The sequence below is a fragment of the Silurus meridionalis genome, chromosome 28 (genome assembly GCF_014805685.1).
Source record: "Silurus meridionalis isolate SWU-2019-XX chromosome 28, ASM1480568v1, whole genome shotgun sequence".
NCBI classification, from domain to species: domain Eukaryota; kingdom Metazoa; phylum Chordata; class Actinopteri; order Siluriformes; family Siluridae; genus Silurus; species Silurus meridionalis.
In genome coordinates, this window is record NC_060911.1 from 15,612,946 (window position 1) to 15,638,438 (window position 25,493).

A 25,493-nucleotide genomic window follows, 5' to 3' on the forward strand; every position below is an offset into this window, starting at 1 on the left:
AGAACCTTTCTGGTACTTGCCAAACAACAGTGAGGGGACTGTACTGGGAATGGACATTATGAAAAAACATGGTTTTGTCATTCATTGTTTTGAAAAACAAATTGAAATTCAAACTAATAAGACAGTGAAAAAACGTCCACCACGGAACGTAGTCAGCATTATGTCCATCTCCACTACAGATCCCATTCAACAGTTGATTGACAAGCACAGCGCTGTTTGGGCTAATCATGAACATGACTGTGGCCTGATTGATTTTGTTGTGTGTATTGAAGGAGAGCCACCTCCCCCACAAAGACAATACCGCATCAAGCCTGAGGCTGAAACAGCAGTGCATGAAATAGTCCAGCAGCTTGAAATCAGAGGTATAGTCAGACGATGTAGTTCGACCACAAACTCTCCGTGTCTGCCCGTTCCAAAACCAAATGGTAAATGGCGTCTTTGCATTGACTACCAACGTCTTAACAAAGTTTTGCCCAAAGCTACACCCATCGTTGCAAACCCCTCAACCTTGTTGACACAAATCTCCAATAGAGCATCGTGGTTTACCGTACTCGATATAAAGAATGGTTTCTGGTCCATCAAGGTTAGACGTGAAGACCAATGGAAATTGGCCTTCACTGTGAACCAAATACAATATACCTGGCAACGCGTACCGCAGGGTCTGCATAACTCACCATCGATTTTTCATCGTGCGTTAGAGGACGCACTACAACCCGTAATTAGAACCGGTAATGTAATGCACTATGTCGACGACATACTAATTGCAACCGAAGACTCATTCGATGAGCACTTACAACTTGTCGATGAAGTGCTGTTAACACTAGGTAAAGCTGGCTTTAAATTGAACAAAGAAAAGGCCCAAATTGCACAAAAACAAGTTCAATACCTAGGTTATACAATCACCCAAAGCCACAAGGCATTGACAGAGGACAGACGTAAATGCGTTGCTGAACTGCCTCGTCCGCACACACTAAACTCTCTGCAGAAAGTCTTGGGTACCGCAAATTACTTAAGAGATTTCATCCCTGACTTTGCAAACATAGCCGCGCCACTATACGCCCTCTTAAAGGGAAAATCAAAACCGTCTGATGTCCTCGAATGGGCAGAAGAACACGAACAGGCTTTTACAGATTTAAAACAACAGCTGTGTGCCGCACCCGCTCTGGGTTTGCCCAATCCATCGAAGCCTTTTCATATACAGATTGATGCGCATGAAAATACTCTGAGTGGAGTGCTAGCACAAGACCACGGAGGAAAGTTGCGCCCGATTGCATACTATAGCCGTAAGAAATCTCCCGTTGAACAGGGATTCGACCCATGTACACAGCACGTTCTTGCGGTCCATTGGATGTTAACAACAACAGAACCCATTGTTGGTTTTCAATCTGTTGTCGTGCACACAATGCACACGCCAGTGCAAATGCTGTTACAGGGCCGAATCAAAGGAGTATCGTCGCAAAGACTGGCGCGATGGTTGGCAGACATCCAAGCGCAACATTACTATGGTAAACGCAAGAATTTTACCACATCTCTTGGGGGAGATGGAGGGCCACCCACACACATGCCAAACGAAACATGAAATACAAAGTCCAGTTTATGATATACAATTTGACAATCAAACACCAGTATACATTGATGGATCCAGATATTGGCATGATGGCAATTTTCATACAGGATGTGCCGTGTGGACCCCCCACCCCCTCAACTCAGATTCAAAACAATTGTTAATAAAATTGCCAGCAAACAAATCCGCACAAGAAGCTGAATTGATTGCATTGCTTGAAGCCATTAAAACACACCCAGAACCACTTTGCGTGTACACCGATAGCAGATATGCATATGGCGTCGTCCATGACTTTATGGCTCAATGGCAATTACGAAAGTTTCTCACATCCGCTGGAAAGCCAATAAAACATTTTGACACAATCACCGCGATTTGGCAAGCAATTAAAACACACAACTCTCCAATCTCAGTCATTAAAGTACGCGCGCACATCACTAATAGCACCGACGAGCACGAGAAAAATAACAACAACGTTGACAAACATGCAAAACTTGCAGCCACTAAAGGGACTGAATGGCAGCCTGGCGAGCTGATTGCCCTTCTGTGAGTGCGATACAGGTTGCTCCCATTGACTTAAAACAATACCAGCAAGAGCTATGGGTGTCAGACGGAGAACTTGTACCGCAACTGCAGCAGGATCAGCTAATCAGCATCGTAGAAGGTATGATTCTCAGAGATGGTAAATACATCGTTCCAGAGGCCCTCCAGAAACCAGTGATTAAATTATACCATGATTATGCGCATGTATCAGCTCCCAAAACACAACAGCTGATACAGAAAAACTTCTGGTGGCCAAAAATGGCATCAGACATTGAGAGATGGTGCAACACATGTCTCATATGTGCCACCATCAACCAGGGTAGAACTGGACGTACAAACTTGTGTCGCCCAGAACCACCCAAAGGACCATGGGAATTCTTACAGCTAGATTTTATTGGTCCATTACCCACTGCCAAGGGGATATCGCTATTGTCTCGTCATAATTGATAAATTCTCTAAATGGGTAGACGCAATTCCAACTCGCGACAACAGCGCACGCACCGTGGCACGGTAATGGCAAATCAAATCCTGCCAATCTGGGGAACACCAACTCAGATCGAGTCTGACCAAGGAACACACTTCACAGGTCAGATAATGAAACACATATGTGAAATGCTACATATCAAACAAAGATTTCACGTTCCATACAGGCCGCAAAGCTCAGGTATGGTGGAACGGGCAAATCGTTCGATAAAAGAAAGCATCTCCAAACAAATAATGCAACATCAAAACAGGTGGACTGATGCACTGCCAACAGTTCTGACAGTCTTGCGAGCAACCCCATCCAAAGCCACAGGCATCAGCCCATTTGAACTCATGACAGGCAGAGTCATGAAACTACCCATAGACCCAGAAATTACCCCAGCAGATCTGGGACCCCTTGTGCTTGCAAAACAACAGACTGTACTAACACAATTACAACAAAGACTGGCAGTGTTACAAACACAAACCACCTTAAAACAGCAACAGTCTGACCTAATGAATGATGCACAATTTAACCCAACTTCTGAGATCAAATTTACCGAGGGTGACATGATCATGATTCGGGTGTTTATAAAACAGGGTCCATTCACACCCAGATGGCATGGACCACATGAGATAAAAGCTTTATGCAATAGCTGTGTGGCCATAAGTGTCAAGGGGAAGTTGAAATGGTACCACATGTCCCAGTGCAAAATCTTCAAAGGTTCTGCTAATCAATAATTATTAAAGTTTCTCTCTGTTTCATCTCCTAGGTTGACTGCAGCAATTCCATGGAGACCGGACGAGAGGAAAGTTTCTGGACCCACTTGCATCAAGCTGGGTCAAAGGGTTTCACTCACACACACACTGGAATGTGGGAGATGGGTATGGAAATACACTAAGAGGTCATACACATTTTTCAGTACACTTTCAACCAGAGAACTAGTCACGTGGCCTCCCGGAGTAGTACCGGAACCAAATTGCGCAACTAAAATTTGCTGTAAAGTAGGCTCTGACCATCTCCCTATAGTAAACATTTCAGGTGACACACCGGCACGCACATCTTTTCACAACATAACGGCCTGGTATCAACTTAAAGCAGAACCAGGAGCAAAAATTGGGAGTATGCGCACTCTCTATGAAAAAATCAACAATGGATTAGATCCTAAAATCTGTTATTTAACCAAAAATTTAGAACCCGCAATATATAGGTGTACACACACTGAAACAATCAACACTACGCATATGAGTCATACCGAATATAAATTTGATATAACTTCATATGTACCTCATAAAAATCAACCTGAAGCCTTTGTCTGGACTAGCCGGAGAGAAGGCATGTATTGCGTGGGAAAATGTGTCAATGACCCAGATAATTACACCGGGCCACAGAATTGCTCATGGATAATGAAACATTGTTTTAATTTAACCACTTGTGGATATAGCAAACCAAAGGAATGTCCAAAACTATATCCTATTCCTCCTGGTGGACTGATTAAAGGAATATTAACAAGACATTATTTCATGATGTGAATCTAGTGATGACACATGTATCATACAATATTTCCAACATCCTATCTGCTTATATCAATCACTGTGATTACAATGATAAGACCTATGCATGGCTACAGTCACGAATCGATGATTTAATTTATGACTACAAAAACAGACTTGCCGTGCAAATCTCACCTGCACGCTCAAAACGAGACCTACTCGAAACATAGCAGGTCTCTTCGGCTCAGTTAATTCCATTGCTAACAACTACAAAATTACCAAACAATCACAATTCTCAACATGGTTTGCGAACCAGGTGGCCACTGGTTTTCAACATATCACAAATAGCAATGAAAATATCATAAAGCGGTTCGATCCGAAGCGCAGGCGCTTCTTGCGATCAGCCACACATTATTCAACCAAACCCGTACCATTGAACGTGACTTAGCCTGTAGGACATATGCACAAGATCTATTCACTGCTGCTAGACAAGAAATCCTAGATCTTCGCCTGTACAAAACGCCTAGACATGTTTTGAATGACCTCATAGACATCTTAGATCTACATAGGTGGTATGAATCAGGAAAAATGAAAATGTAAGATATTCTGAGTTACTATCCACCATAATGATGTTTACAGGAAATGAATGTAATGGATGTATTGGATTTTTCGTCAGTTTTCCTTTGATACACCCAGATCAGGTTTTCCAAATTCCACTACCATACGCTCGATTGGCGTGGTAGTGAAGGATCAGGTAATTAAATGGGATCACCTCACTGGATACATGACACAAAAGGGTACTGAGACCTTGTTTACCAGTCGCACATGTTGCCATGAAACACACAATTATGTTATCTGTACATGTAACACTTTGCAACCTTTCTCTCCCAACAACACCAAACTTATTAATGTTCAGTCACTGCATGGTTATTCTGATGTTGTCCAGGTGTCTCACACACAGTGGTGCGTTGTCAGTGAAATGAATTCCTTTACCTACGGAGGACTGACCTGCTCTGCTAATCACTCGTTCTGTTTGGAAGTGACAGAGGACTTTTCAATGGGCCAAGTCAACATTTTAGGAAGATTGCCACTGGACACAGAGACCTCACCATGGTGGGATGACACTTTCTATGAGCAAGGCACCCAAGCTGTGGTTGACGCGATGGACCTGACACAAAGACTGATCCTGCAAACTTAATACCACCTAAACCAAGCACAGGTTGAAACCAACCTGGCACGAAAGACGGCACAACTTTTATCCAGTTCATCCACTTGGTCAGCACAGTACACCTACACCTGGTGGGACTGGATGTTCCGGGGATGTGCCATTGGCAGTGCCCTGATCTTCACCTTCACCATGCTCCAGTGCTGTTACTTCAGACACCTCATACGATCTACACAAGAATCCACACACGCCGCCCTTGCCCTCAGCCCACTGCAGATACCCGTGTTCCAAAGACTCTAAAAAATAAATAAATAAATAAATAAATTGCTTTGTCTGACCCCGCAGGTACCCTATTCAAATTACCACGGGCCAAGTGGGGAAACCTGTAAGACTTTGCTTGATCCTGACCAAAAGGTCGGCCCCGAGAACACAGCATGGATGCCCGAGAGGTGTGGGCCAGGATGTGAGCCTAACACGTTTTCCTCCAGGACTCACGGCAGGGGACTAACGACCCGCAACCCCCTTTCGAGAACCAGAACATTTCCTGGAATACAGTAGGCTCCCCGGAGAGCTACCCTTGGTCTTGACCACCACATCTCCATACAAATGGTGGATCTGCAGACAAGTGTCTGACCCTCTTCCCCTCCTTTTCCTGTTACATCCTCAACACAGAACATTCTACAGCACACCGGATGATTATGTGTAAGAAAGGTCATATCACATGTAAATAACGACAGAAAATGTTCATGTTTCATTTCTTTACAAAGGTTTATCGCGACTGGTACACAGGTCCCATTCCCACAGCAATAGAACAAATAATAAAAAGGTTTTAATAAAGTTAAAGAAAACATAACTCTATACAAGGCGTGCCCACTACAGATGTATACAGGCGAGGTGCCTCCCACAGGTCTGTAAGAACCAATCAATGCAAACTTCCATGACTAAATAATGTTTACATAATGCTTACTCTATCTGGGTATTTAAGGAGAACTGACCAACAATTCAGGGAATCTGTAAACAGATATCCCTTACGATTACTGTGTGTAGTCTCGTACCAGGTATGAAAGGTTTTATATTTCCTGTTTAAATGTAAATACTATTGGTTTGTATTTATGTTTTATTTTAATTGAACTATAAATTGGCTTTGAATTGTGATTTTCTTACCTGGTTAATAAATTGTTATGTTTAATTTTATTCTGTGTTGCTCGGTAAATGTTGACACTGCAAGTAATAACGTTGCATCCGCAGTTACCGTAAGGACTGGAAATCAGGCTAGATCGGCCTAAATCCCAGTTAGATAGTGAATAACACATCAACTGAGGATTTTAGAGATACGACTAGCACTTGGCGTTAGTTTAAGTGTACTTAGAAGCGTGGAGGCTAACAATATGTATTTCCGTTTAGAGTAACATTTCTAATCACTCTAAATAGGGTCAGCCTCAACCTCTGATTATTTCAATATTATTCTATTCATTATCTGTGGTTAGAAATAATTATTGTAATAATTAAGTGTCACCTCTAAGGGGACTAAATAAAGTATGTTTAAAGTTGAGCACGCAGAGAGCGGCCGCAAGCATATAGTCCAACCTCTGGCAGCGACCAATACTGATTCGCTTATGACCGTTGACCAGTATGTTAATTATAGGGCCCATACTAGGATCTTGTGCGACTGTGTGAACCGAATGAACGAGTGTAATGCCAGAGCTTAATCAGAATAACTAGACAAACATCCATCAAAATTATACTATTAGTAAAATAACAACTTGTGCAAATATTTATTGTTTTATCTAAATGGAGTCAGATAAAAGGTCAATAACAAAAATGAAGTAATACATTAATCCAAATCGTATTATCTAATGTGAAAGGAAAGATTAGAACGCGCGAGAATCCTTCGCCACGCCTCTGGAAACCGTCGTTGGACCAGTGGGTGGTTCCCCGCCTTACATACCTGAGTTGTGAACACAGAGCTGTGTGATGCTGAGAGAAGTAGTTTTATTGCTGACAGGGTTTGCAGACACACAGATATACGTGTTCTTCTCATGGTGTTGTATTTGAAGTGGGAGATTGAGGGGAACACTGAGATCTGTGTTACTGGTGATGGAGATTCTCTCATTCTCTCTGTACCAGGATAATTTCACATCTTCTCCATTCTCCACAGAGCACAAGAGGGAACACGACTCTGTGGAGAACCCACTTCTTTTTCTTCTTACATTTATTACTGGAGTTGATACTGGAGCTAAAAAACACAAACACACATTTAATGCACATTAAATCTTCAAAAGTCAAAAGTAAAAACTTTTAACTTTTAACATTTAATTCTGACTGCTACAAACCACTGACACTGGAGACTCCTTCCATTAATCTTTATGTATCACCTCCTTACAGATCAGTGATTATACACACATTTAATGAGTTTATGTACAGCTGTACACGTCCACATGAATAAATAATAGAGATGATGATGTTTTATTACAAGTGCAGGAACATAAACTGCAGCTACACTGCTGTCAGCACTTTAATTTAATATCACTGGTGTACAATTCAGCTCTGATTGCTCTTTTTATGTTCAGGAAGTATTGAGACTGAACATGGACATGAAGGACACATGAAACACTTTTACTCACCATAAACACTGACTCTGAAAGTCCTTGAATAGAGACGTCGAGTCATGACGTGTAATAAATAAACTCCAGAATGGTTTCTGTTGATGTTCCTGATGGTTAAAGCTCCACTGCTTCTGTTCAGCTGCAGACTCTCTTTAAATCTCTCACTGATTTCTGTAACAGTTTCTCCTTTAAACATCTGACTGATCAATATCTTTTTCTCTGCTTTCTCAGGTCTATAAAACCAAACTATATGAGCATCAGTCTGAATTCCAGTAATCCCAGTATGGAGCGTTATAGTGGTTCCTTCCACTTCCTGCAGTGTGACCATCTCATCTCCAGCTGCACTCAGGAAACCTGCATCACAACTTCAGGTTCATCATTTCACTCACATAAAATGTATTCACTTTATTCATGATTAACATCAGTTTTAAAAAGAAAGACACAAACTTACAGCAGTAAAAGATGAGAAAAGTCCTGAGACTTCTGATTCCTGCTACAATGTTCACCACCATTTTTTCAGTTTTGGGATCGATTTAGTCGACATTTCTGGAGCTGCTTTTTACAACTAGACTTCCATTTCTGTTGGAATTTTGCTGATAAAATGTGATTACAAGATTTGGAGCAAAACCTCAAGCAATTCCAACCAGCAGGAGATAAATTTCAGTAGTTAATCATAAACATTACAATACAACAAATACTAATAACACTTTTAAACTTCTTCTAAACAGCATTCTGGTATTCTCTTGGACAAATCCTACCCAATCACAGCAGTCTAAACATCTATTCTTATAGTCTACACCAAAATTTACTCAGGCTTCCACTAGTTCATCTAATATTTTCTGAACGTTTAAAGTAAATATGAACAAACTCAACAGCAAAAACCTCCACACACCTTCACCATTTACTTTAAAGAGCACAAACTAAAACCTAATCACAGATTCCTTCTTTGCTTAATGTTAAAGGATGTGTCTGAAATATGAGGGTCTGAGTGTGTAATTTAACACTGGCCTTAAACTGGTGAAACCAGTTCCCATTATGCCAAGTGTCTGTCCTGTAAATACAGTAAAGAACACAGTCATGTGAACTCAGAACCCAGGGGCTACACAAGACAGCATAAATGAACAAAAGTAACAGAACTACACCAAAGTAAATAGAACATTTAAAGTAACATAACATTAGCAGTAAATTCCATCTGTTTGTTATGAAGTACCATGACTTTGTTCACACATGACATTTAAACACATAACAAAAGTGAAATTTTTATTATTTTTTTTCAATGTGTGTGTTTTGAGGAATTTGTTTAAAACTACGATGTTCCTGGTCAAAAATGACCCGCCATTGGAAATAAATGGGTAAGACTTCAGTTAGTGTACTGTGCTTTATTATGGTCATAATGTTCCTTTTGTAGCCATAATAAGTGTGTGTGTGTGTATATATGCAGTCATGGCCAAAAATATTGGCACCCTTGCAATTTCCTCAGAAAATTTTTCTAATTGCAAATGTTTTGGTATTCACGTGCTTATTCTTTTTGTTTGCACTGCAACAACACAAGAAAAAAGTTGATAAGATTTCACACAGAATTCCAAAAATAGACTGGACAAAATTATTGTCATGGACAATCTCAAGGCTGCAAGTTCATCTCCAGAGATTAACTCCATCTTATTGTTCCTGTGTCCACTGTGTACAATATCATCAAGAGGTTTACAGCCCATGGCACTGTACTGTAGCTAACTTCACTGAACAAGGACGGAAGAGCAAAATTAATGAAAAATTACAACGAAGGATTATTCTAATGTTGGATAAAGAACCCTGATTTACTTCCAAACAAATTCATGCTGATCTGCAGACACGGGGTTCAACAGTGTCAACTCGCACTCTCCTTCACCATCTGAACATACCACTTTGAGTCAGGCCTGGTTGACTATACAATATAATAACACATTTTAGCAGTCTGCCAGTGGGAGACATAAGCACAGAGACATAGTCAGAAAGATACAAAACATAAAGACATAAAGACAGCAAAACATCACAGCACCCGATCATGAAGACAATAAGCCAAAAAGAACAGACACAAAAGGGTGAACTTTACACAAATATAGTAACGAGACACTGAAAAATTTTAGAGCAGATTAGGGAGATAAATGACAACATACCGGACTCTGCTATCCAGCCAGAGGTGGCAAAAGTACACACATCCATTACTTAAGTAGTAAGTACAGATCCTCATGGTATAAAATACTCGGGTAAAAGTTGAAGTACTGATTATACTTTTTTACTCAAGTGAAAGTAAAGAAGTCTTGGCTCAGACATGTACTTAAGTAAAAAGTAGTTTGTGTCGCCATTATGAGGGAAAAACCCACAAAACGCCATCTAGAGGGTTAATTGTGTAAAACATGGCGGATTTGGTGTTTGATTTGAGACTTGGCGCATAAATAAAACAAAAGTTTACTGATTAAAAATATTTTTATCTGGAGTTTAATAATTTATTTTATATCTAAGTAAAGAAAGGACGTCGTGGATAAATGTATTTTTTGCCGAAGGTTTTAATTTCGCCTATTTTATATTTAGATATTTATTTATGTATTTAATTTTTTTATAAAAATGGTAAAAACAGAAATGCTGAATTGATAGCATTAATAAAATTTAGTGCCGTTTACAATAATTTAAATTTTGACAGCCAAATATATATATATATATTAATACAAAACAAATTAAAAATGTTACCGAATGAATGTGTCCAGGCTGAAGATCCACATATAGAACACAAGCAGAGAAAAGATGATGATGATCATCAATGTGTCTGTTCTCAGTCATGTTCTCATCACTGACTCCCTCTGTCTCATCCACGTTAACCCCAAACTTCTTACTGCCTTCTGCCTGCTGATTCTTATCTCCATAAACTAGTCTACATCTGTGCTGAGTGAGGGTCAGGACTTTATACACCAGCGGAGTGAAAAAGACGCACAGTAACAGGAAATCAGTTGTTCAGCTGAAATCGGCGCACAGTGGAAATAAAAAAAATATTTCACCAAATCAATGAATTAAAACTAAAGTAACGAGCCGGGTTTGAAAATGTAAGAAGTAAAAAGTACAGATATTTGTGTATATTTGTGGAAAAATGTAATGAGTAAAATTAAAAAGTGAAAATAAATAGTGAAGTAAAGTACTGATACCAGAAAAATCTACTGAAGTACAGTAACAAAGTATTTGTACTCCGTTACTTCCCACCTCTGTATCCAGCTAACTGGGCTACTGCGCTGACTGTGACTGTGTTGAGGGAGGTGAAACTCGAGGTGGTGGTTTGTGTTTATATCTTCGATACTTGGTGCCAAAATGCTGCTGTTGTAAACAATGTTCTCTGCTGGAGTTTATTATGAAGTGGCCGACCCTTCTAAGTACAGAGGGAATTCCCAGTGATTTTACTCGTCACTGTTTACACCCCCCACTGCTAACAACTGCAACTGAATCGAGGTACTCAGTGAACTTCACCAGACTATCAGCGAGCAACAGACAGCACACCTGGATGGATTTCATCATCACTGCTGGGGACTTTAATCACACAGATTTAAAGTCTTTTCTACCAAAACTTTATCAGCACATAGACTTTCCCACAAGGGGCAATAACACATTGGACTTGGCATACATAAACAGCAAACTAGCATACAAAGCCTCCCCACCACCCCCCTCCCCCACCTCAAATTCTCTGACCACATCACCATCATGCTCAGACCTGTGGATTTGGCAATGATTATTTCCAGAAAAGGAGGAGCTGGGACCAGAGGTAAATCTAAAAACAGTGGTTCAATCCACCTTGTTCCCTTGTGGGAATCTTGTCTCAAAGGGGTAGAGATCTAAATTACCTTAAACTCCTCCTCCTGAACAATTATTTTTTTTGTGCTCAGGAAAACAATAGGGGCAACTTTGTACCACTACCACTGAGGGTGTCTCAATGCTTTCAGGTCAAAAACATGTTTAATTTTACTCTTGAAGGTTCTTTTAGCAATTTTCCATAAAGTCGTCTTAGAGGTCACAAAGCTTGTGTTTGTATAATAATTCAGATAAAACACAATGAAGGATTGTGGGACGTCTCGATCTGTGCATTATTATCAATAAAATTAAAATTGTGTTTTTAAGTGCTTGATTAAACCACTTCACCATTTAATCTGATATAATTATTCATTTTTAATTGTGATCAGGTTCAGAAATGTTCAGATAAATACAAACTAAATCTTTTATTAGTAGAGAAAAGGAAAAAATCACGAGGCAGCACATGTCCTAGTTTGTACACTGTTTTGTGGTTTGGTTCTCAGTGTTTAGCACACAGTGAAGGGGAAGTGGTGATGTGCATGTAGACTGAAAAAAGCATCTTGTGACGTGTTTAAAATGTAAAATAAATGTTTCATACAAAGGCGTCTGATTAACGCATCTCTGTTACTGTACTCTATACTCCACACTGATCTCCTGTATCTGTGCTAGCATGAGGTGCTTCTCCAGACTATGAACATGTTGCTGTAGGAGAAAATGAGACTGGTCCTCTGTAAACTGTAGGAAGAACTCTGAGGAGAATTCTGTGTGATCTGATGTAAATTAATGTCAGTAAATGTTTAAATCCAGATTGGTGCAGGAATGTGTGTAGTGAGCGTGTACACACTCAAAGCACCAGACTGAACTTCCGCATTTTGTGGTTTGGACGATTATTAATGCAACACTACGTACAGCAGAAACAAAACTGAAGAGTGTGGAACTAAACTCACATCAACATTCTACACTGACGATCATATTGATGAATATTTGATCAAAATATCAGGATGTTTCAGGCCTCCATCATCCTGCTGTGCTGTAAGTTTACATTTTCTTTCACCACAGAAGAAACTGTAAATATGTGTTTTTAGGAAATAAAAAAGAAGTCGATATTTAAATAAAAAACTATCAGATATTATTTACTTAAATGGTCTTATGTCAAGAGAAAAAAAATATAAAGACAAAATAAATAATAATAATAATGATGTTAAAAATGATAAATTATATTGTAACTATTCTTTATTTGTGATAAATTATTTTATATGACTGAAATATAAAGTGAGACACAAACGTCTGATTTTAATAATAATAAAAGATAAATATTTAAAAATGTAATTTGATTGTATTAATATTAAATATTAAAACTGCTCTATTCGATTGTTATATAAACACGTGCTTCTAGAAAAGATTGAAGGAAAACGTGTCTGAACAAAAGAATAAACACAGACAACATTACAAACTGCTTCTATTTAAAAGGGAAAATAAAAAATGTTGAATATTCAATTTAAAATCATCATTTCTATAAATTCATAGACTTTTGAGTATTTTATTATTTTATTGTAGAATATCTAGTTATAGATGCAGTTCTGAAGTACGATTATAATATATATGTGTTAGAGAATCAATCAGATTCCCAGAAAACTGTATATAATGTGAGTGAAATGATGAAGCTGAAGCTGTGATGCAGGTTTACTGAGTGCAGCTGGAGATGAGATGGTCACACTGCAGGAAGTGGAAGGAACCACTATAACGCTCCATAGTGGGATTACTGGAATTCAGAGTGATGCTCATATAGTTTGGTTTTATGGACCTGAGAAAGCAGAAGACATTATATTGAACAGTCAGATGTTTAAAGGAGAAACTGTTACAGAAATCAGTGAGAGATTTAAAGAGAGACTGCAGCTGAACAGAAGCAGTGGAGCTTTAACCATCAGGAACATCAACAGGAACCATTCTGGAGTTTATTTATTACAAGTCATCACTGGACGTCTCTCATCTAGGACTTTCAGAGTAAGTGTTTATGGTGAGTGTTTAATGTCTCCTTCTTGTCCATGTTCTGTCTCAATACTTAATGACTAATGAAATGTATGTTTGTGTTTTTTAGCTCCAGTATCAACTCCAGTAATAAATCTAAGAGGAAAAAGAAGTGGGTTCTCCACAGAGTCGTGTTCCCTCTTGTGCTCTGTGGAGAATGGAGAAGATGTGAAATTATCCTGGTACAGAGAGAATGAGAGAATCTCCATCACCAATAACACAGATCTCAGTGTTCCCCTCAATCTCCCACTTCAAATACAACACCATGAGAAGAACACGTATATCTGTGTGTCTGCAAACCCTGTCAGCAATAAAACTACTTCTCTCAGCATCACACAGCTCTGTGTTCACAACTCAGGTACATCAGAGCATTTAAATATTCATGCTGGAGTGATCTGATTGGTCAATAAATATTGTAGATAATTTATTACACATTATAACATTATAATATTTACAGGACAATCAGATGGTTCTCATTCACTGCTTCCTGTCCTGATATCTGCTGGAGTTTTACTGCTTGTCATAATAACAGGAGGATTTTTGTGGATTTGGAAACACAACAAGGTAAAAGACGATTCTTCTCTCCGTTCTTGTGTTTAATGAAGATTTCAGGTTTGTCGTTTATTAAAATAAACCTGTAATGATTTTTCTGTATTTAGTGTGTAAATAAACTGGAGGAAGTGATTTACACTGAGGTGAAAATTACAGCTCACAGTGCAGAGAGAAGTCAAAAGGTAAAGAATGAAATAAATGAAAGTTTTAGAAATGATCCTGACGTTTTACTGTTGTGTTTTACAGAAAGAACATTCCAGAAGAACAGACCATCCAGAGCTGGATACCTTTGTTCTTTATTCAGTGATGAAGATCGCATAAATAATTTGGCCAAAAATGCTTTGAAAGCTTAATACATTTTTTAGAACGTGTACGTTTTGTTTAATAGCCTGTAATTTCCATCTTTTACAGATTTCTGTAATAAATAGTTTTGCTGGTGTTTAAACTTGTGCTCACTATTGTCGTTCAAAAACTTATGTTTAGCAAAATATAACGTGTGGAAAAATGGCAAACTAATGAAGAAAATACTGAATGACATGTACACATTTGAAGCCACTTTCAACTATTTAGTTTTCTTTATCTATTTATTTTATTATACAATTAAAAACGGACAGTTATTGTAAGATTGAGTGTCTTCAGTCACTTCCACGCCAATTTCAAGCTTTATAGCAATGCACACTTCGACCACAAGGGGGAAGCAGAACTCAATTTAAACTATGAACCTTTCTTGGCGGATTGAACCATAGTGTATGTTTATGATAGAGTTTCTGTCTAATCAGATTTCAGCCATCACATGTCGTCAGGTCCAAACTAGATAGATAAAGATGTATCATATTTACAGCATGTGATATATATGTAAGCATATGTACAGTGAATAAATATAAAGGCTATAACAGTGCAGAGACATGTGGACATCATTAAGAAGTACAGATAATATATATATATATATATTATATTTGCACACATTATATACACATATACATAAATTTGAAATGTTGGGTAGAATGTACAGTGAGGATATAAAGATAGATATAGATAAAACAATAGTGCAGATGTAATAAGGAGCAAAAAAATATAATACGTATAATGTACATGTATAGTACAGAGGTTATATATAGTGGGGGTTTTTTGTGATCTAGCTGATCCTGAACCTTTTGGTGCATATGTTAATGTATCTAACGCTCGACTCATCAGAGAGAGAAATGTTTCATATTGTCCACTGCCCAATATTTCCACTGTAGCAGCTTGACTAAGACTATTGACCCAGTGGAGCTCCTGAGAAACAGTTCTGGAGGAAACAAGGGGTTGAGGTGCACCTTTAATTCTGACTGTTACAAACCACTGACACTGGAGACTCCTTCCATTAATCTTAATTTAGCACCTCCTTACAGATCAGTGATTATACACACATTTAATGAGTTTCTGTACAGCTGTACACGTCCACATGAATAAATATTAGAGATGATGATGTTTTATTACAAGTGCAGGAACATAAACTGCAGCTACTCTGCTGTCAGCACTTCAATTTAATATCACTGGTGTACAATTCAGCTCTGATTGCTCTTTTTATGTTCATGAAGTATTGAGACTGAACATGGACATGAAGGAGACATGAAACACTTTTACTCACCATTAACACTGACTGTGAAAGTCCTTGAGTAGAGACGTCGAGTCATGACGTATAATAAATAAACTCCAGAATGGTTCCTGCTGATGTTCCTGATGGTTAAAGCTCCACTGGTTCTGTTCAGCTGCAGACTCTCTTTAAATCTCTCAGTTTCTCCTTTAAACATCTGAATGATCACAATCTTTTTCTCTGCTTTCTCGGATCCATAAACCCAAACTATCTGAGCATCACTCTGAATTCCAGTAATCCCAGTATGGAGAGTTATAGTGGTTCCTTCCACTTCCTGCAGTGTGACCATCTCATCTCCAGCTGCACTCAGTAAACCTGCATCACAACTTCAGATTCATCATTTCACTCACCAACATTTATTCACTTTATTCATGATTAACATCAGTTTTAATAGAAAGACAGAAACTCACAGCAGTAAAAGATGAGAAAAGTCCTGAGACTCCTGATTCCTGCTACAATGTTCACCACCATTTTTTCAGTTTTGGCATTGATTTAGTTGAGATTTCTGGAGCTGCTTCTTCTATTTATGTTGGAATTTTGCTGATAAAATGTGATTACAAGATTTGGAGCAAAACCTCAATCAATTCCAACCAGCAGGAGATAAATTTCAGTAGTTTATTATAAACATTACAATACAACAAATACTAATAACACTTTTAAACTTTTTCTAAAGAGCATTCTGGTATTTTGTTGGACAAATCCTACCCAATCACAGCAGTCTAAACATCTATTCTTATCGTCTACACCAAAATTGACTCAGGCTTCCAATATTTCATCTCATATTTTCTGAAGGTTTAAAGTAAATATGAACAAACTCAACAGCAAAAACCTTCACACACTTATCCGATGCAGAGAAGCTCATCCATGCGTTCATGACCTCCAGAATAGACTACTGTAATGCATTACTAGGTGGATGTCCTGCGTCATTAATAAACAAGCTACAGTTAGTTTAGAATGCAGCAGCCAGAGTTCTTACAAGGTCAAGAAAATATGATCATATAACCCCAATCTTATCGTCCCTACATTGGCTTCCGGTTAATTTTCGAATAGACTACAAACTATTACTTCTCACTTACAAAGCACTAAATGGTTTGGCTCCCATGTATCTATCCAGTCTTTTAACACGCTACAATCCACCACGCTCCCTGAGATCTCAAAACTCTGGGCTTCTAGTTGTTCGTAGAATAGCAAAGTCCACTAAAGGTGGTAGAGCATTTTCACATTTAGCTCCTAAATTCTGGAATAGTCTTCCTGACAGTGTTCGGGGCTCAGACACACTCACCCAGTTTAAGTGTAGATTAAAAACATATCTTTTTAGCAAAGCCTACACATAACACACATCACACATCATAACCTTGTGCTCCAGAACATCTGATCACATGCCCATTATCAACTTGTGCTGTTAATATCATGAACAGCAGCTACGCTAATTCCTCTCCACTGCTTCTCTTTCTCTCCCCATCCCGAGACACCCTAAGGTTTGGCCAGCTCCAGTCACCTCCCACCTCGTGATGATTACGGACCTTTGAAGAAGTAGATGCCGAACTCGCAAACATCCCGAACCATCTAGAGACGTACCAGTGCCATTTGGATCCCGCTACATGTGTGGAGTTTGACATTGGACCTCCTGGAGTTTTTAAAGGCTCTTGCATGGAGAAGCTGATGCTGGATCTGTGATGATCACAAATGCTGAGCTCATAAAGCTACTAACCATATAGACTGTATAAGACTGCAGAAAGAACATCACTTATAATCTTATACTCCAGTAATCATGTTAGTTCTCACTCTCCAGTGTTGTGTATTGTTGAAAGATTTATGATCAAACTCTTGATGTCACCCAGATGAGGATGGGTTCCCCTTTTGAGTCTGGTTCCTCTCAAGGTTTCTTCCTCATAACATCTAAGGGAGTTTTTCCTTGCCACAGTCACCACGGCTTGCTCATCAGGGACAAATACACACCATTCACCTTCACTGTTGATTTGTGTAAAGCTGCTTTGAGACAATGTCTGTTGTGAAAAGCGCTATACAAATAAACTTGACTTGACTTGACTTGACACACCTTCACCATTTACTTTAAAGAGCACAAACTAAAACCTAATCACAGTTTCCTTCTTTGCTCAATGTTTGAGGATGTGTCTGAAATATGAGGGTATCTGAGTGTGTAATTTAACACTCGCCTTAAACTGGTGAAACCAGTTCCCCATTATGCCAAGTGTCTGTCCTGTAAATACAGTAAAGAACACAGTCATGTGAACTCAGAACCCAGGGGCTACACAAGACAGCATAAATGAACAAAAGTAACAGAACTACACTAAAGTAAATAGAACATTAATTTGTTTGAAAAATCCTCCTGTTGTGTCAAATCTGACTGATTTAAAGTTTCCTATCTGATAAACTGCAGTAAATTCCTGTTTTTTATGAAGTTCCATGACTTTGTTCACACATGACATTTGAACACATAAAAAAGGAATTTTTTAAAACATTTTCTTAATGTGTGTGTTTTGAGGAATTTGTAATAAACCACGGTGTTCCTGGTCAAAAATGACCCGCCATTGGAAATGAATTGTTAAGAATTGGTGTGTGTGTGTGTGTGTGTGTGTGTGTATACAGTCTTGGTCAAATATTGGCACCATTGCAAATGTTTTGTTATTCACGTGCTTATTTTTTTTGTTTGTACTGCAACAACACAAGAAAAAGAGAAGAAAAGTCAAACTTGATAAGTTTCACACAGAATTCCAAAAATAGACTGGACAAAATTATTGTCAGCTTGTCAAAACTGTAACAGTAACAGGTGTGGGCAATCTCGTTATCACTTTTAAAACCATTTAACATGAAGAAAAGTTCACACAACCTTTGTGTGTCACACTGAGCATGGAGAAAAGAAAGAAGTGTAAAGAGTGTCTGTAGATTTGAGAGAAAAATTGTGGAAAAACATGGACAATCTCAAGGCTTTAAGTTCATCTCCAGAGCTCTTATTGTTCCTGTGTCCACTGTGTACAATATAATTAAGAGGTTTACAGCCCATGGCACTGTACTGTAGCTAACTTCACTGAACATGGACAGAAGGGCAAAATGAATGAAAAATTACAACGAAGGATTATTCTAATGTTGGATAAAGAAACCTGATTTACTTCCAAACAAATTCATGCTGATCTGCAGACACGGGGTTCAACAGTGTCAACTCACACTCTCCTTCACCATCTGAACATACCACTTTGAGTCAGGCCTGGTGGACTATACAATATAATAACACATTTTAGCAGTCTGCCAGTGGGAGACATAAGCACAGAGACATAGTCAGACAGATACAAAACATAAAGACATCATGACAGCAAAACATCACAGCACCAGATCATAAAGACAATAAGCCAAAAAGAACAGACACAAAAGGGTGAAATTTACACAAATAAAATAACGAGACACTGGAAAACTTTAGAGCAGATTAGGGAGATAAATGACAACATACCGGACTCTGCTATCCAGCTAACTGGGTTAGTGCGCTGACTGTGACTGTGTTGAGGGAGGTAAAACTTGAGGTGGTGGTTTGTGTTTATATCTTCGATGCTTGGTGCCAAAATGCTGCTGTTGTCTGTAAACAATGTTCTCTTCTGGTAGAGTTTATTATCATGTGGCCGACCTTTCTAAGTACCGAGAGAATTCCCAGTGATTTTACTCATCACTGTTTACACCCCCCACTGCTAAAAACTGCAACTGAATCGAGGCACTCAGTGAACTTCACCAGACTATCAGCGAGCAACAGACAGCACACCTGGATGGATTTCATCATCACTGCTGGGGACTTTAATCACACAGATTTAAAGTCTTTTCTACCAAAACTTTATCAGCACATAGACTTTTCCACAAGGGGCAATAACACATTGGACTTGGCATACATAAACAGCAAACTAGCATACAAAGCCTTCCCACCACCCCCCTTCCCCACCTCGAATTCTCTGACCACATCACCATCATGCTCAGACCTGCGTAAAGACCGATGGTGAGAATCACCAGACCATCCAAGAAGGAGGTACGTGTGTGGCCCGATGGTGCGCAGTCCGCCCATAAAGACTGTTTTGACACAACAGAACGGACATCTTTAAAGAAGCAACTTACAATGACCACAAAGACATAGAGGAATATACTGAGGCTGTTACTGCTTTTATCTCAATGTGCACTGATGATGTCACACACATATATTACACAAGTACACTGCTGTTACCTCATACAAAATCTGTCTATATTGCACTGACTGCCTATACAAACTTTCTATATTGCATTGACAATGAAAACACTCGATGAGAGAGAAGAGAAATAGTATTGTAATTGATCTGTTTGTCTGCACATATGGTGGTAAAAACCTTAAACCTTGAATAAAGCGCAAAGTGTAGGGAGTGGGGGCCCAGTGGCGGCATCTGGTGGCAAAAAACAGAAGCACAGTCACAAAATTCTCCCAGATCCTGACACTTCTAATGTGTTATTTGGAAAACTGTGGACTTCAAATAGCAGAAACGAAATCCGACACACTGGACCTAAAAGCAAAACTCCACACTTTGAGTCAGTTATCACAGAAAAATTAGCAACAGACTAAAGAACATCTACCCTGGCTGTATAACAGGGGTCGCTTATGGAAATTTGCAACGAATGATAATGTGCCATGTCAAGCTCTAAATTACTTATATAGTAGCGAGAACCTTTTAGGAATAAATGGCATGTCACTTATACTGCCATATCAAGCCTTAAACTCCTTCCCCTGAACAACTAGTTTTTTTGTGCTCGGGAAAACAATAGGGGCAACTGTGTACCACTACTGTAGAATTCTGTGAGATCAGAGCAACCAGGTAGAAGTAAAAACACCTGATAATTCTGCCTGAAAATTGGTAACATTAATAGTTGGAACTTTAAGACAAGATTGCCACAAGTGAAAAAGGTGGATTGAACCACTGTTTTTAGATTTACCTCTGGTCCCCCCAGAGGTACATTTTACTCTTGAAGGTCCTTTTAGCAATTTTCCATAAAGTCGTCTTAGAGGCCACAAAGCTTGTGTTTGTATAATAATTCAGATAAAACCCAATGAAGAATTGTGGGACGTCTCGATCTGTGCATTATTATCAATAAAATTAAAATTGTGTTTTTAAGTGCTTGATTAAACCACTTCACCATTTAATCTGATATAATTATTTATTTTTGTTCAGATAAATACAAACTAAATCTTTTATTAGCAGAGAAAAGGAAAAAATCACGCAGCAGCACATGTCCTAGTTTGTACACTGTTTTGTGGTTTGGTTCTCAGTGTTCAGCACACAGTGAAGGGGAAGTGGTGATGTGCATGTAGACTGAAAAAAAAAAACATCTTTACTTTTTCTTTTTTTAAGCCTGTGACTTGTTAAAAATGTAAAATAAATGTTTCACACAAAGGCATGTGATTAACGCATCTCTGTTATTGTACTCTATACTCCACCCTGATCTACTGTATCTGTGCTAGCATGAGGTGCTTCTCCAGACTATGAACATGTTGCTGTGGGAGAAAATGAGGCTGGTCCTCTGTAAACTGTGAAGAATTCTGTGTGAACTGATGTAAATTAATGTCAGTAAAAGTTTAAATCCAGATTGGTGCAGGAATGTGTGTAGTGAGCGTGTACACACTCAAAGCACCAGACTGAACTTCCGCATTTTGCGGTTTGGACGATTATTAATGCAACACTACGTACAGCAGAAACAAAACTGAAGAGTGTGGAACTAAACTCACATCAACATTCTACACTGATGATCATATTGATGAATATTTGATCAAAATATCAGGATGTTTCAGGCCTCCATCATCCTGCTGTGCTGTAAGTTTACATTTTCTTTCACCACAGAAGAAACTGTAAATATGTGTTTTTAGGAAATAAGAAAGAAGTCGATATTTATATAAAAAACTATCAGATATTATTTACTTAAATCGTCTCATGTCAAGAGAAAAAAAATATAAAGACAAAATAAATAATATTAATATATTATATATTATATTATAATAAATTATAGAAGTCGATATTAATATAAAAAACTATCAGATATTATTTACTTAAATCGTCTCATGTCAAGAGAAAAAAAATATAAAGACAAAATAAATAATATTAATATATTAATATATTAATATATTAATATTAATATATTAATATATTAATAATATATTATAATATATTATATATTATATTATAATAAATAACTTATTTATTTGTGATCAATTATTTTATATGACTGAAATATAAAGTGAGACACAAACGTCTGATTTTAATAATAATAAAAGATAAATATTTAAAAATGTAATTTGATTGTATTAATATTAAATATTAAAACTGCTCTATTCGATTGTAATATAAACACATGCTTCTAGAAAAGATTGATTTAAAAGGGAACTTAAAAAACGTTGAATATTATATTAAAAATCATAATTTATATAAATTAATAGACTTTTGAGTATTTTATTACTGTATTGTAGAATATCTAGTAATAGATGCAGTGTCAGGGAACCACCTGCCACGCCCTCTTTGGTGGCTCTCTATGCCTCCACTCTCCATAGAGCTCCAGGTTAAACCACGCACACCTGGAGCTCATCATCACTCATGCCTCCACTCTCCATAGAGCTCCAGGTTAAACCACGCACACCTGGAGCTCATCATCACTCCACCCGCTCCTACATAAACCCCTCACTCACATTCACTCCCGTTCGTTATTGTTTGTGTTGGACTTCCCGTACTGCATGTTTTGTCGTTCCGGCTTTCGTACAGGACTTCTGTCATCCGTTTCATCCGGACTCCAGAATCCCGTACCGGCTCGCTTCCCTCCTGTGCATCTCGGGTCAGCTCGCTTCTCCCTATCGCTACTCGGACTGTCTTTCTCAACCTAAGGACTGCCGTGTGTGTGTGTGTGTGTGTGTGTGTGTGTGTGTGTGTGTGTGTACCTCTCTCACACGCATGCCATTAAAACCCGAGCGAGCTGTACTCCGGCTTCCGCCTTTTGTTTCGCTCACACCGTGACAGAATAACGAACCTCCTGAAAAGGATATAATTTACAAAAAAAAAAAAAAAAAAAAAATGATCGGGTTGCTGCCGTGGTCCCGGCGCGAACCGAACCTCGGAGGTAGGATTCGCTCTGCCATGATGAAGCGGCAGCCAAGCTCCGCCTCGGGAAAACCGGAAGTCCGCTGCCGTTTCACGCGGATCATGCTCGGCAGCGCCACGCCCCTGTTATGACGTCATGGATTTCCCGGCTCGCTTCTCCGGCGACAGGGCTGGGTGGGGCGGATTTATACGGAGCGTTGGTGAATATATAGACTTTTATTCATCCTCTTACCCCACTGAAGCAGGCAAGATCGCACTCCACATTTCTCTGCTGTCTGGAGAATCCCTCTCTCTGGCCAGTGAGTTGTGGGCGCCTCTGGTGGTCGGCTCGTCGCCCGGTTTATCCGGCTTCTCACCGGGAACTAGGGATGGTCACCGCAGATCTCCACCATCTCTCTCCCGTTACAGCACGACTCCGCTCCAGTGTTTGCGAAGAGCTCCGTTCCGCACCAGAGTTTCCCGGACAGCTCCTTCCCGCTCCAGGGTTTCCAGGACAGCTCTGTTCCACTCCAGGGTTTCCAGGACAGCCCAGCTCCGCTCCAGGACCTCCAGGAGATCTCCGCCCTGCTCGAGGCCCTTCAGGATGGCTCCACTCCGCCCCAGGGCCTCCAGGAGATCTCCGCCCTGCTCGAGGCCCTTCAGGATGGCTCCACTCCGCCCCAGGGCCTCCAGGAGATTCTCAGCCTGCTCCAGGACCTCCAGGAGGCGTAGCTCCGCCCAGGACCTCCAGGAGGCGTAGCTCCGCCCAGGACCTCCAGGAGAGCTCAGCTCCGCTCCAGGACCTCAGGAGAGAACAGCTTCGCTTCAGGGTTTCCAGGACAGCTCTGTTCCACTCCAGGGTTTCCAGGACAGCTCTGTTCCACTCCAGGGTTTCCAGGACAGCTCCTTCCCGCTCCAGGGTTTCAGGACAGCCCAGCTCCGCTCCAGGCCTCCCAGAAAGCTCCTCTCTGTCACAGAGTGTCTTTGAGAGCTCCTCTCCGCTCCAGGACCTCCAAGAGAGCACAGCTCCACTCCAGTGCGTCCCGAGCACCTTTCCGCTCCAGAGTTTCCGGGACAGCTCCTTTCGCTCCAGGATCCTGAAGAGAGCTCGGCTCCACTCCAGGATCCCAGGCGAGCTCCTCTCCGCTCCAGGACCTTCAGGCGAGCTCCTCTCCGCTGCTGGACCTCCAGGAGAGCCCAGCTCCGCTCAGTGTGTCCCTGAGAGCACCTCTCAGCTCCAGCATGCCTCCGAGAGCTCCTCTCCGCTCCAGCATGCCTCCGAGCTCCTCTCAGCTCCAGCATGCCTCCGAGAGCTCCTCTCCGCTCCAGCATGCCTCCGAGCTCCTCTCCGCTCCAGCATGCCTCCGAGAGCTCCTCTCCGCTCCATAGAGCCTCCGAGAGCTCCTCTCCGCTCCAAGGCCTCCAGGCAAACTCAGTTCCGCCCGGAGCTTCCCAGAGCACTCAACTCAGACCCAAGGCTGCGAAAGGGCGTCGTACCGCCGCCTCACGGTCTCCCAGGCGGCGGCCCGCCTCACGGTCTCCCAGGCGGCGGCCCGCCTCACGGTCTCCCAGGCGGCGGCCCGCCTCACGGTCTCCCAGGCGGCGGCCCGCCTCACGGTCTCCCAGGCGGCGGCCCGCCTCACGGTCTCCCAGGCGGCGGCCCGCCTCACGGTCTCCCAGGCGGCGGCCCGCCTCACGGTCTCCCAGGCGGCGGCCCGCCTCACGGTCTCCCAGGCGGCGGCCCGCCTCACGGTCTCCCAGGCGGCGGCCCGCCTCACGGTCTCCCAGGCGGCGGCCCGCCTCACGGTCTCCGCTTGCCTCACTGTTCCTATGGAATTGAGGCCACGTCACAGGGTTCCTCTCCCGGTGAAGCCACGTCGCAGAGCTTCTCTCTGCCCCAGAGCATCCCTGAGAGCTCCTCTCCGGTCCACAGCGTCTCCGAGAGCTCCTCTCTGCTCCACAGCGTCTCCGAGCTCCTCTCCGCTCCACAGCGTCTCCGAGAGCTCCTCTCTGCTCCACAGCGTCTCCGAGCTCCTCTCCGCTCCACAGCGTCTCCGAGCTCCTCTCCGCTCCACAGCGTCTCCGAGCTCCTCTCCGCTCCACAGCGTCTCCGAGCTCCTCTCCGCTCCACAGCGTCTCCGAGAGCTCCTCTCCGCTCCACAGAGTCTCAAAGAGCCCCTCTCTGCTTCAGCACGTCCCGCCTCCGAGCTCCTCTGATGGCGATGTCTTGCCTCCGTGCGACTCCGAGGGCGACGTCACGCCTCTGAACTCCTCCTTTGACGACGTCTCGCTCCCGAGCTTCCTGGAAGGCGACGTCTCGCCCCAGAGCTCCTCCTTCGATGACGTCTCGCTCCCGAGCTTCCTGGAAGGCGACGTCTCGCCCCAGAGCTCCTCCTTCGATGACGTCTCGCTCCGAGCTTCCTGGGCGGCGTCTCGCCTCCGGGCTCCTCCGATGGCGGCGTCTCGCCTCCGGGCTCCTCCGATGGCGGCGTCTCGCCTCCGGGCTCCTTCGATGGCGACGTCTCGCCTCCGGGCTCCTCCGATGGCGACGTCTCGC

At 41.2% G+C, this 25,493-nt stretch overlaps 2 protein-coding genes and 1 pseudogene across 4 annotated transcripts in view; 2 read left to right on the forward strand and 1 right to left on the reverse strand.

Moving 5' to 3' along the window:
- Nucleotides 1–19,435, reverse strand: part of LOC124381639 (signaling lymphocytic activation molecule-like) — a 25,110-nt gene extending 5,675 nt beyond the window's left edge. For 2 of the 3 annotated variants that reach the window (XM_046843452.1, XM_046843451.1), the window contains exons 1-4: nucleotides 17,914–18,526; nucleotides 8,283–8,723; nucleotides 7,850–8,185; nucleotides 7,174–7,461 (exon numbers count right to left, since the gene is read on the reverse strand). In XM_046843452.1, the coding sequence (XP_046699408.1) occupies nucleotides 7,174–7,461; nucleotides 7,850–8,185; nucleotides 8,283–8,343 (685 nt within the window). In that variant the 5' untranslated portion in view covers nucleotides 8,344–8,723; nucleotides 17,914–18,526. Of the gene's footprint in view, nucleotides 1–7,173; nucleotides 7,462–7,849; nucleotides 8,186–8,282; nucleotides 8,724–17,913 lie in introns of all 3 variants that reach the window. The other variant, XM_046843453.1, reaches the window with a different exon arrangement.
- LOC124381619 lies at nucleotides 4,073–5,571 on the forward strand (annotated as a pseudogene).
- Nucleotides 12,555–14,080, forward strand: LOC124381644 (signaling lymphocytic activation molecule-like). Its single transcript, XM_046843459.1, has 3 exons — nucleotides 12,555–12,670; nucleotides 13,320–13,655; nucleotides 13,737–14,080. The coding sequence occupies exons 1-3, from the start codon at nucleotides 12,640–12,642 to the stop codon at nucleotides 14,063–14,065; spliced, it is 696 nt and encodes a 231-aa protein (XP_046699415.1). The 5' UTR covers nucleotides 12,555–12,639; the 3' UTR covers nucleotides 14,066–14,080.
- Nucleotides 19,436–25,493: the final 6,058 nt, after the last annotated feature.